The 11,794-nt window shown below is 46.4% G+C and overlaps 1 protein-coding gene across 1 annotated transcript in view; it reads left to right on the top strand.

Moving 5' to 3' along the window:
- The window catches only part of SH3TC2 (SH3 domain and tetratricopeptide repeats 2), a 66,842-nt gene that overhangs the window by 35,967 nt on the left and 19,081 nt on the right, over positions 1-11,794 (top strand). The window contains exons 9-12 of the mRNA XM_007447490.1: positions 2,690-2,823; positions 5,616-5,657; positions 5,782-7,479; positions 7,588-7,768. Coding sequence (XP_007447552.1) covers positions 2,690-2,823; positions 5,616-5,657; positions 5,782-7,479; positions 7,588-7,768 — 2,055 coding nt within the window. The remainder of the gene's footprint in view (positions 1-2,689; positions 2,824-5,615; positions 5,658-5,781; positions 7,480-7,587; positions 7,769-11,794) is intronic.

The raw sequence follows: 11,794 nt of genomic DNA, 5'->3' as shown, positions 1-11,794 counted from the left end.
GGGAAAGGGAAAGTGGACAGGAGACGGAGGGGTGGGAGAGGGAGAGAAGAGGAGAACTGGCTCATTGCACACTCTAGAAATCACTCTCTAGATTACAGATGCCCTGAAACACAGCAAGTGGAGGAAAACCCCACAAACAACCTGCCAGCAGCAGCAGCCAGGGTGTGGAAGTCCTGGGAACCAGCCCTGTGTGCTGTGCTGTCCCTGTGATCAGGCCACTGGGTGTCACTCTTAGTCTGTGTTCGTTTAGGGTCAGGTTTCTGAAGATGGTCCAGCATTTGCTGAAATCTCCATCCTCTTCCCCCAGCTTTCCTCCCTGTACTGGTGTATTACTCCCTGAAGTGTTTGTACCCTGTTTGTACTTATGTATGCATGTATGAATGTATATATATATATGCATGCATGTATTCTTTGATTTATTCATTTAACCAAATTGGCAGTGTATTGAGAATGAAATTTCTCAGAAGCTGTTTTCTGAGTCAGATTTAGTCTTTGCCTCTGACACATGGGAAAGGGATCCTGCTTATCCGCGGAAGCAAATTTTTGTGGGTTTCCTTTTTTACAGCCCAGATTTCAACATCAGCTACCTAATTTCACAGCAACAGCAGCTGGAAAACCCATTCTTAAACCTCAGGCAGGCCTTCTATCCGAATAGACAATGTGTTCGTATTTGGCCAGAGTGACTTTGAAGACTCTCAGTAGCCCTGTGTGGAGCACGTCAGCCTGCCATATTTCTAGAAGCTCTGCCACACTCCTTCTAAGCCTGTCTCTGTGCTGGGAAAGCCCTAATGTAATTTGTCAAGCTTCTTAGACTCTAAGTATCTGGGACTCAGGACGTTAGCAGATCAGCCGTGAGGCAATGGACACAGAGGCAGAAGACCTCAGCTTCAGTGTCAGCTCTACCACTTTCTAGCTGTGTAATTCTGAGCGTGTCACTAAATTACTTTCTGAATCTTAATCTATAAATATGGATAAAAATACCTACATCATAGGATTATTATGAAGAGTAAATTAAATAGTAAATTCAGGAATGCTTTGTAAAATTCAAGTGTTCTACAGAAATTTGGGGTCATGTTCCTTATATCTCAAATGAGTTTAGATGTAGAATTCAATTACATGCTCTTTTGAGGATGGAAGCTCTTAGAGTGCTGGGGAGAATCTGGAGGTCAAGCCAGAGAGAAGGGGGTTCAGTAAGTGTGGTGTCAAGAGCCATAGATGTCAGGACACAGCTTTAGTGCCAGTTCTGCCACTGATTAGAGGTGTGACCTTGAGCAGTTCACATTAATGGCTAGTTTTCTCATCACTGACTTTCAAACTGCATTTATCTGAGCTATGGGGATAATGGGTAAGTGGCAGACCATGGCACTCCATCCCAGCCCCTCCGTTAACCCTGCTTGAAAGAGAAAACCTCTTCTTACATCCTACTTAGGGAGTGGTAGTGCTCTACCACTCCCTAACCACCAACTTTATTTTTCTGTGCCTCAGTCTCTTCCTCTGTAAAAAGGGGATAAGAATAGTACCTGTATCATAGGGCAACCGTGTAGATTAAATGAGTTAATAGTGTGTGATTCATAATAAGCCCCTCCCAAGTGTTAGCTGTTACTAACTCTTGGGCTTCTAAGTTATTTTTGTTTTAAAACTGGATTCTGAAGTTTAAAGAATATTTAGAACTGAAAGAGATATTAAGTGTTGTCCAGATAGGCACTGGACTGAATACTTTCCAAGGCACTTCTAATTTTCATATTCTTTGATTCTGTGACAGACCTCTAGTGAGCAAATTAGTTTTAACAATTAGTTTATACAATAGAATGAATATACAGAACTCTATTATTTATAATCATTTCTTCCAGCCCCCTGGCCCTCCTTCTACCCACTTTCCACACCTTAGCCTTCTTTCTCTATCTTTTTTTTTTTTTTTTTTTTGTGGTACACAGGCCTCTCACTGTTGTGGCCTCTCCCGTTGCGGAGCACAGGCTCCGGACGCGCAGGCTCAGCGGCCATGGGTCACGGGCCCAACCGCTCCGCAGCATGTGGGATCTTCCCAGACCGGGGCACGAACCCGTGTCCCCTGCATCGGCAGGCGGACTCTCAACCACTGTGCCACCAGGGAAGCCCTTCTTTCTCTATCTTAATGTTACATAACACTGTTCTGTGTCATGGAATCAGATGTCAACATCCAATGTGAAAGGTTCGTTCTGACCACAGTCAAGTTTTCTCCGTTGTTCCTCTAGATTGTGTCATTAGTCCCGAGTATTTTCTTGAAATAACCTGTCAAAGAAACATCTTTTAATGGTCCTTTTCCAGCTCTTACATTTAGGGCAGCCAGTTCCTATTTCTTCCCTTAAAAATGGTCACCATGTGGTTTCAAAGAATGGGTAGGAATCGAAGGAAGGGGCTTTGTTTTTCTTGGGAGATGCAGTTTTAACAGGAGGGATGTTTTCATTGCCACTTTGATCACTTCAGCAACGGCATAGGTCAGTTCTGCACAGATGAGGTGCTACCAGCTCTTCTTCCTTGGAGGTATAAATAAATACATTATACAACAGTGAGATGAGGAGTCTGAGTTCAGCTCTGGGCACGTGGGTTGATGGCTTCTCTGTGTCCTTCACTACATCCTAGGGCGAAAAGAGAAGGGGTCGTGTCTGGAACCTTGCACTGATCTGTGTCCATGTCTTTTGCCTCAATACAGGAGCAAGAACTCCACCTTTTTCAGTGATGAGGAAAGATGCTCTCTGGGGGTCCCGGGAAGTGACAGGAAAGCTGAGTGTGCCAGCTTCCTCCACACGCTTGCTCAGACTGACATAACATCTGTCTACCGGCTTAGTGAGTGTTCGCTCCTCAGACCCTGTGAAAGCCCAGGCTCCTCAAGATTAAGGGAGTGTTCCTAACTAGAAACAGAATATCTCTAAAGTATAAACCTATGCATGAATGTGAGGTTATGACCACGGTTGAGTTGATGACCTGGGTCATATTTGATTAGCAGCATTTTCACTTTGCATTTCAGACAGTTCTGGAGTTGAGGAGGACTTGCTGCCTAGAAACTCTGAGATATGATGAAATCAACTCAGCTATAGCATGGGAGGCTGGCCATATTGAGCATCCCATTCTAATCCTGGAGAAGAAAACTTCCTGAGTTGTGGCTGAGGGTTTTCCTTCTAGGGCTGAAGTAGGTCTGGCTCCCCAGTAATAAAGGTGGAGCCATAGAATGTCATAGTTAGAAGGACCCTAAGAGATGACTTCTCCTCTTATTTTACAGATTAGGAAACTGAGGCCCAGGTGAATTAGTGCCTGAGCCAGGATAAGAACTGCCTTCCCCTATCTTCTCGTCAGGACAATCCCTACTTCACCACACTGCCCCTGACACAAAATGACATTGGACTGTTGGATGTGTTAGCTTTGGGTGGGTGAGGGACCTCAGTGCCTAGCACAGTTTTCAGCAGTGTCTGAATGACTGACTGAGTGAATGAATGGTACTCTTTTCTTTTACTTTGGGAGGGGCCCACTGCTCTGTGTCAGGAAGTGCATTCATTGACAGGGTTTGAGGAAGGATTCCTGTTTCTCCTATCTCTTCAGTGATGGTGATGTTGTGTCTACTCCTGTATGGCCAGATTAGATGGCACCCATTTCATGGGTGCAGCCAGAGATTCTGCAGAAGGGACCCTCAGGCCAGCTCCCGGAGCAGAGGTGGGATTTGCAGAGTTTCTCCCAGGCACAGGAACATTTGTGAAGAGCACCTCACCCAGGCATCAGCACCAGCCCTGGCAGCACTTTCTTGCCGCAAGCCGATCACACTGCCCCACCAGGCTGAGCCAGGAAGCTGAAGCTATGAATGCAGCCTGGTAGGCAGGAGGTCTGAAAGGTGTAAAAATCAAGGACTACTTGGGGTCTGCCTTGAAGGCAGGGTGGCTACAGGCTTGGATCCAGGGTATCTGCCAATCGTTGATCCAGTGGTTGAGAGAGGTCCAGGGGCAGGTCTCAGGCAGTCCATTAGCTCTTATCTACAGACCAGGAGTGCAACTCTGCTGGGTGCAGGGCTACGCATTATGGCTGCACAGGCTATCCCTGGCACCAAGGCAACCAGCAGAGGGTGCATCCTACTGGGAAATTCCAACTCCCCCAAGGCCTATGCCCTGTAATTCTTCTTCCCAGAGGAAGCGTTTTTTTGGTAACTCATGCATCATTTGTGCTCTCGGTGGTCCTGGCCTGCAGAGAAATGACTGCATAAGACTGGCACGTGTTCCGCAACGTCAGGGAGGGCCAGGTGCATGAACAGCTCTCCAGAGTCCAGCCCTCCTGCTCTGCTGTGTTTGGCTGTGGGACCTTTGGGGGTTGCAGATCTTAAGTATGTGCAGTGACACTCACAGAAGAAGCCTTCCCTAGAGAATAGCAAGTGGAGGCTTGACTTGGTGAGGGGCCTGCTACCCTCAAAGTGCACTGGAGAGCTCAGAGTGCAGGCACAGGTGGCTGGCTATTGCTTCTTTGCCAGGAAGAGGTAGAATCTTCTTTCTAGCAGCCCTTGTCCTGTGGAGCATGAACCTGGCCTTCGCCTCCACAAGCTCCACTGTGGCTGCTTTAGCCAAGGGGGTCAACTTCTTTGCTGCCAAACCCCCGGTTGACTTCTTGGTTCTCATCTTGTCTTATTTCACTTTTGTTATGTTAGGTGGCTGCACTGTAAGCCACCTTGGTCTCCTTGACTCCTCTTTTCTCTTTACAGACTGCCTTTTCAGTCTCCTTCATTGGCTCCCATCTGCAAGTAAATGCTGAAGTTTTTCTGGCTTATTCACAAATCCCCTCTCCCCACTCCTCCCCCACCTGCTTTGTATTTCCTTCCAAATCCTTCTTCTGGGACTTTGACCCACTCTTTGTGACCTGTTGTCAGTCACAAATCCATATTTGCAAGTCTCCACTTTTCTCCTTGGCTGCAGATCTATTTCATTCTCTGCTAGAGCTCCTGCAAGTACCGCAAACTCAAAACGTCTAAAACTGCTCAAGACCGTCCCTTCTCCCACCTCATCCCACCAAGGTACTTCAGGGAACAAAACTTAGGAACTGTAGATGCTTCTGCACCTTCTTTTCTTCATTATTTACATTTGGTCACCTCATGCTGTCAAATTTACAAAGCACATTGTGCACACTGAGTCTGTCTGTTGAGTGGATGGATGATGAATGAATGGAGGAAGGAAGAGGGAAGGCTGTACACACATAAATGGGAGGCAGTGCCACGTGCCACAGAGTGCGCTGCCCTTGGAGTTTTGTTCATGGCTTTGTCATAAACTTGCTGAGACATTTGGACCTTCAGATTCCACCCCCTGCCCCCCCACCCATACCCACACCTCTTGTCATAGAGCTCATGTTTCTGGCTTTTCTTCTCTGACTCTGTTCTCATTTCTACCTCAGTTCCCAACTGTAGGGTGAGTGGGTTAAACAAGATGATCTTCAGGTCCCTGCAGCATTGATGGTGAAGGGAAGATGCTGCCTAGTACCTTAGGGATGGCAGATGGTCTGAAACTGAAACACAAAGTGTCCTAAGGGGCCACTGGTCAGGGAGCACCTGTGGGCATAAGCATACTGGGCCATTCTGACCTAACATAGGTTCGTCCTTCATCTCTATCCAGGTGGGTTTGAATCCATCCAGAGTCTTCCAAACGATCTGAGCGGTGAGTAGAGATCATGCTGAACCTGACCTCCAGTCCTGCAGGATAGCGTCCTGTCCTCTTGCCAAGAGCTGGCCACCATAGTTGCAGGTACTTAGAGTTGCTCAATTCTGCCTGTCCCTTACAGTGTCCCAGCCCGAAGGCTTCAAGGAGACCCGGCCTGGTGGAGCCTGGGAAGAGCATCAGGCCGTGGGCTCCAGACAGTCCAGCAGCTCCGAGGACTCCAGCCTGGAGGAGGAGCTCCTTTCAGCCGCCTCAGACACCTATCACCTGCCAGAGCCTGATGACCTCGATGACCCGGAGCTGCTCATGGACCTGAACACCAGTCAGGAGGAGGAGGAGGCTGAGAACTTCACCCCCATATTGGCTTTTCTGGATCACGAGGGTTATGCTGACCACTTTAAGAGCCTCTATGATTTTTCCTTCTCTTTCCTCACGACTTCCTTCTACAGCTACTCTGAGGAGGATGAACTTGTGGCCTACCTGGAGGCCTCAAGGAAGTGGGCCAAGCGGAGCCACATGACCTGGGCCCATGCCCGGCTCTGCTTCCTCCTGGGCCGGCTAAGCGTTAGGAAGGTCAAACTCTCTCAGGCCAGGGTGTACTTTGAGGAGGCCATCCACATTCTCAACGGGGCATTTAAGGACCTGTTCTTGGTGGCTGCCCTGTACATCAACTTGGCGGCCATCTACCTGAGGCAGAGGCTGAGGCATAAAGGCTCGGGCCTTTTGGAAAAGGCAGGTGCCATGTTGGTCTGCCTGCCTGACCGGGAGTATAGTGCCAAGAGTGAGCTGGATGTGGTGGCCTATGTGCTGAGACAGGGCATCGTGTCAGGCAGCTGCCCCCTGGAGGCCAGAGCCTGCTTTCTGGCCGTCCGATTGCTCCTAATCCTCGGCCGGCATGATGAAGTCCTGCCCTTCGCTGAGCGCCTGCAGCTCCTCTCTGGACACCCTCCCACCTTGGATGCTGCAGCCACTATCTTGAGTTTTCTCTATGACAAGAAATATCTGCCACACCTTGCGGTGGCTTCTGTCCGGCAGCGTGGTACTCAGAGCACCCAAGGGATAGCCCTTCCAATTTGGCAGGTCCACCTGGTCCTCCAGAACACCACCAAGCTCCTTGGCATCCCCTCCCCAAGCTGGGGTGAAGTTTCTGCCCTGGCGTGCCCAGCACTCAGGCAGGCACTGGCTGCCTGTGAGGAGCAGGTGGATCAGAGCACCCAGAGGACCCTGTGTCTCATCCTGTCCAAAGTGTACCTCCAACATAGGTCTCCTGATGGCGCCATCCACTACCTGAGCCAAGCCTTGATGCTAGGCCAGCTGCTGAGTGAGCAGGAAGCTTTTGAGTCTTCCCTCTGCTTGGCATGGGCCTATCTCTTAGCCAGCCAGGCAAAGAAGGCTTTGGACATCCTCGAGCCACTCTTATACTCCCTGAAGGAGACAGAGAGGGTTACCCAAAAGGGAGTGGTCCATAACCTCCTGGGACTCGCACTTCAAGGTGAAGGCCGGGTGAACAGGGCAGCCAACAGCTATCTTCGAGCCTTGAACAGAGCTCAGGAGGCAAGGGATGTGCGCAACCAGGCGGTGGCTTTGGCCAATCTTGGCCATCTGACCCTTAAATCCTGGACTCAGCAGCCAGCCAGGGACTATCTTCTGCAGGCTGTGCAACTCTATTCTAAACTCCAGGCCAGCATGGAGACAGACATGGAATTAGTACAGGTGCTTCTCTGGTTGGCCCAAGTTGAGGTGTATCGGCGCCAGCTGGCCAGTGGCCGCTTTTGTTACGAAATGGCATTGCTGTTTGGATTAAGACATCAACACCTGAAGAGTGAGTATATCCCATACTGCTGGGATGCTTTAGAGATAAGTGTTAGAAGACATTTTTTCCTTTGTCCTATCTCCAGTCATCTCATCCATGTTCCTGCTTCATGTTCAGGTCAGCTTCAGGTCACCAGATCCCTCTGCCATTTCTACAGCTCTGTGTCCCCAAGCCCCGAGGCATGTATCACCTACCACGAGCACTGGTTGGCCCTGGCTCAGCAACTCAGGGACCGGGAGATGGAGGGGAGGCTGCTGGAGTCCCTTGGGCAGCTCTATCGGAACCTAAATACGGCCAGGTGAGTCCAAGCTCAGGGATAATTCTAGAACATCTTTTCTTCCTTAAGGAGAATCAGTATTCTTTCCCTCACGAAGTCAAGTCCAAATGCACATGATATGTTTATGGCATCGTGGAAAAGAATGTGGTCTCTGCAGCCACATGGCAAACTCAGTGCCATCCATCACTTACTAGCTGTGTGACTTGGGGCAAGTTTTTACACTTCTCTGTGCCTCCGCTTCCTCACCAGTTAATGCACATGGGGTACTTGGAACAGTGCCTGGTAGACAGGGCTCAGTCATGTTGGTTATGTTACAATTACCTGTGTGTTTCTATAACAACCTATCAAGTGAATGTGGCTGAGGGTGCATAATTCAGAGAGGTGGCAGTTACACTGAGGACCGTGGAACCCTCAGGAGGTCTTCATTACCTGAGGAAGTTGGTATTAGAGAAAGGACCAATGTAAATAAATGCACAGAAAACAGGGGTGTAAAATTTCACAGTAAAAAATTTTGATTGGAAACTTAACCTTTAAAATGAAACTGGAGGGCTTCCCTGGTGGTGCAGTGGTTGAGAGTCCGCCTGCCAACGCAGGGGGACGCGGGTTCGTGCCCCAGTCCTGGAGGATCCCACATGCCGCGGAGCGGCTGGGCCCGTGAGCCATGGCCGCTGGGCCTGCGCGTCTGGAGCCTGTGCTCCGCAGCGAGAGAGGCCACAACAGTGAGAGGCCCGTGTATCGCAAAAATAAATAAATAAATAAATAAATAAATAAATAAAATGAAACTGGAAAGGATGAAACTAAGTTTATTTTCACTTTTTAGTTAAGAAGCTTAGGTTATCATCGCAAATATGCACTAAGTTGTAGAATAAATACACAACAAAAGAACTGTTAACTTTTCAGCTTAATTGTGTTGACAGAAATGTATAATAGCACAATTAAACCTCCTTTGTTTTGTGATTGACTTTTAGCACTCTCTTAGAAAGACTCATTTTTGCAAAAATATCCCCAAACTTAACTTTTTATCCAAGCCTTTTTTTTCACCCTTTGATATTTAAATTATTCTCAAGTGGATTATCCTGCCATCTCTTGCTGATTTTCCCTTTTCTATCTCTTTACTGGTCAAATCTGCCTGATCCTCATTTGCCAGTGACATGGCCTGCAGTTCTGTTTTCTAACAAGCCTTTAATTGATTCCATTAAATTCTACATGGTTTGCAAGATATTTAATTTCACTTTGTGACAGATTAGCATTGTAACATTGTATTCATAATTATGACTGACTTCTAATGTAGAGCAGGGATAATTGCTAGTGTTGAGCAGAGAGGTGATTGAGGAGGAGCTATTTAAATGACAATTTTTGCTTTTCTAGGCAACGTGGTAACTTGGGCACCTGGTCAGTCAGATCACTAATAATCAGATAACGAATTCTCTCTTTCTCTTTCTCTCTCCCATTCTGTCTCCCTCTCCCTCATCTCGTCCCTCTCTTATAAGAATCAGGTATCCTCCAAATATCCCATTGCCTTTAGTCCCAGGAAGGGAGTTTTGGATCCTTGCAGCCTGTGAGGGGACAGGAAGTCTGGCCCCAGCCGTACCATGCTTCTATTCAGAACACCCTAGGAGTTTGTATGGTTTTGGAGCAGATACAGAATGTATGCTTGAATTAACCTTAGAGGTGAAATAGTCATATATTCATGATGAGGCATAGTGAGAATGGGCTTTGGGAAAGCTGACTTTTAAGGAACTGGAGTATGGGGGGCAAACATGTGTCAGGTTTATTGCCACCCCTCCCTGTGTACAAGTTCAGTCTCTGATTAATCACTGTCCAGTCCACCTACCCAACTGCCATCCTTTGTTCATAGCCTTCCTCCCACCTCCAGTTGTCAAAACCCACTGAAATCCTAAGGGGGAAACCAAAGAGTAAGCCCTGGATGCTCTCAACACAGAGTGCAGAGGCCTTTCTTAAGGCAGTGTGAAGGACCGCTGGACTTCTTAGGTGATGGGAGTGATAGGAGAGAAGGAGTGGGGCTGCGCTTGCTCCAAGAAGTGTCTGGAGGACAGGGAGAGGAGGGACCAAAGCTGGATTAGGAGCCAGGAAACCTGAGCCTGCCATGAGCTAATAACTTAATAAGTTAAATAAGTCTCTTGGTTGCCCCATTTATAAGATTAAATTGAATGAGGTGCCTTCTAGTTCTAAAATGTTAGGTCTAGGACCAGCCAGCTATGCTATGCTGACACCGGCAATAGCCCTATTAGTATAAGAATTCCTCCAGAGAGTCTTGAAGTTTGGAGGCAGATTCTTAAAGATGTGGGGCTTCAAGATCAGAGACCTAAACTTTTTGGGGTTTTGAAAGACTCTGCAGTAGCTTCAGAAGGTCTTGATGTAGTAGCTATAAACTCCATCTGGGCAGACCTCATGTCTGGCATAGAACAGGGAGACATACATGTTTGTGTGGGCAGCCAAGTAGTTAGTAAGTTATTTATTTAGTCCACTAGCTTACAGCCCTGAGCTGCAGGCTGCACACTGACTTGGCTGACTTGGCTGCTGGAGAGGAGATTCAGATGGAGAATGAGGGAGTTTGCCCAAGGGAGCCCTTGGTTTCTTTGCTCAGGATTCAGGTAAGGGAAAAACGGTGCTTGCAACTTGGAGGCAGACTTTCTGGTCTTCAGTGACAATTACAGTCGGCAGACGGCTGTCAGTGGAACCTCAGATGCCCTTTCCAGCCGCCTGTTTAGAACCTGGCCTACAGAGCATTAGCTACAGAACAGAGTGGGTCTTTTCTCAGGGAGTTTGCACTGATAAGGACCCAAATAACAGATAGTGAACTGGAATATCAGGGATTACCACCCAAATCAAAAATAAATTATTTTCCTAAAATTTAAGTTGTTTAAAATTCTATTATAATATTTGCTTATGGTAAAAAAAAAAAAAATTAAACCAGTACTGAAGGTTATAGTTGAAAAATAAAGGTCTTATTGCAACCTCCCTTTCCCTAAGACTCTTCAGAAGTAACCACTTAAAGATTTTTAAATATCTGTCAAGAAATATTCTATACATATGAAAGATTATATATGATACATATTCTCTATATTAAGTATATGTTAGGTATATATAATTTGCACATTTTTAGTCACTTAAATGGGATTATGATAGAAGCTCTGTTACATAATATACTGTCATGTTACTTTTTTCATTTAAAAATATCACTATGAAATGTTGATCCAGCATTTTATTCTACTATAGGAGCCCTTCTGATGTACTGGGTACTGTGGTAGATGGTGGGGAATTTAATGGTTAGGAAAACAATTTTCAAAAGAACTGTCCAAAAATGGAGCAGTCTACCCTATGTAGGAGAGAGAGTGTTGTCATTACAAGTATTCATGTAGAGGCTGGTTACTCAGGACTTTTATAGAAGAATGCCCTGAATTGAGCTTTTGATAATAGCTTTATTGAGATGTAATCATATAGCATAAAATTGTCTTTTAAATATACAGTTCAGTGATCTTTAGCATATTCACAGAGTTTTGTAACCATCACCACTATCTAATTTGAGAACATTTTCATGGCTCCCAAAAGGAACCCTATACCCATTAGTAGTCACTTCTCATTAACCCACCCCTACCTAGCCTGGCAACCACTAATCTACTTTCTGTCTCTATGGATGTGCCAACTCTGAACATTTCATATAAATGGAATCATACAAGATACGGCCTTTTGTGACTGGCTTCTTTCACTTTGGGTAATGTTTTCAAGGTTTATCCATGTTGTCACATGTATCAGTACTTCATTCCTTTTTATTGCTGAGTATTAGTCTGCTGTGTGGATATATCACGTTTACTTATCTAGTCATAAGTTGAAAGACATTTGAGTTGTTGCAACTTTGTGGCTATTATGATTAATGCTGCTGTGTACGTTCCTGAACAAGTTTTTGTGTGAATATATTTTTCCAATTCTCTTGTGTATGTACCTAGGAGTGGAATTTCAGGGTCATATGGTAACTCTATAGTTGAACTTCTAGAGAACTGCCAAAGTAGCTGCACATTTTGCATT

This window comes from Lipotes vexillifer, unplaced genomic scaffold, assembly GCF_000442215.2.
Source record: "Lipotes vexillifer unplaced genomic scaffold, Lipotes_vexillifer_v1.1 scaffold1009, whole genome shotgun sequence".
NCBI classification, from domain to species: Eukaryota; Metazoa; Chordata; class Mammalia; order Artiodactyla; family Lipotidae; genus Lipotes; species Lipotes vexillifer.
Note: the sequence above shows the minus strand (reverse complement) of the source record. Positions and strands in the feature narration are given on the sequence as shown.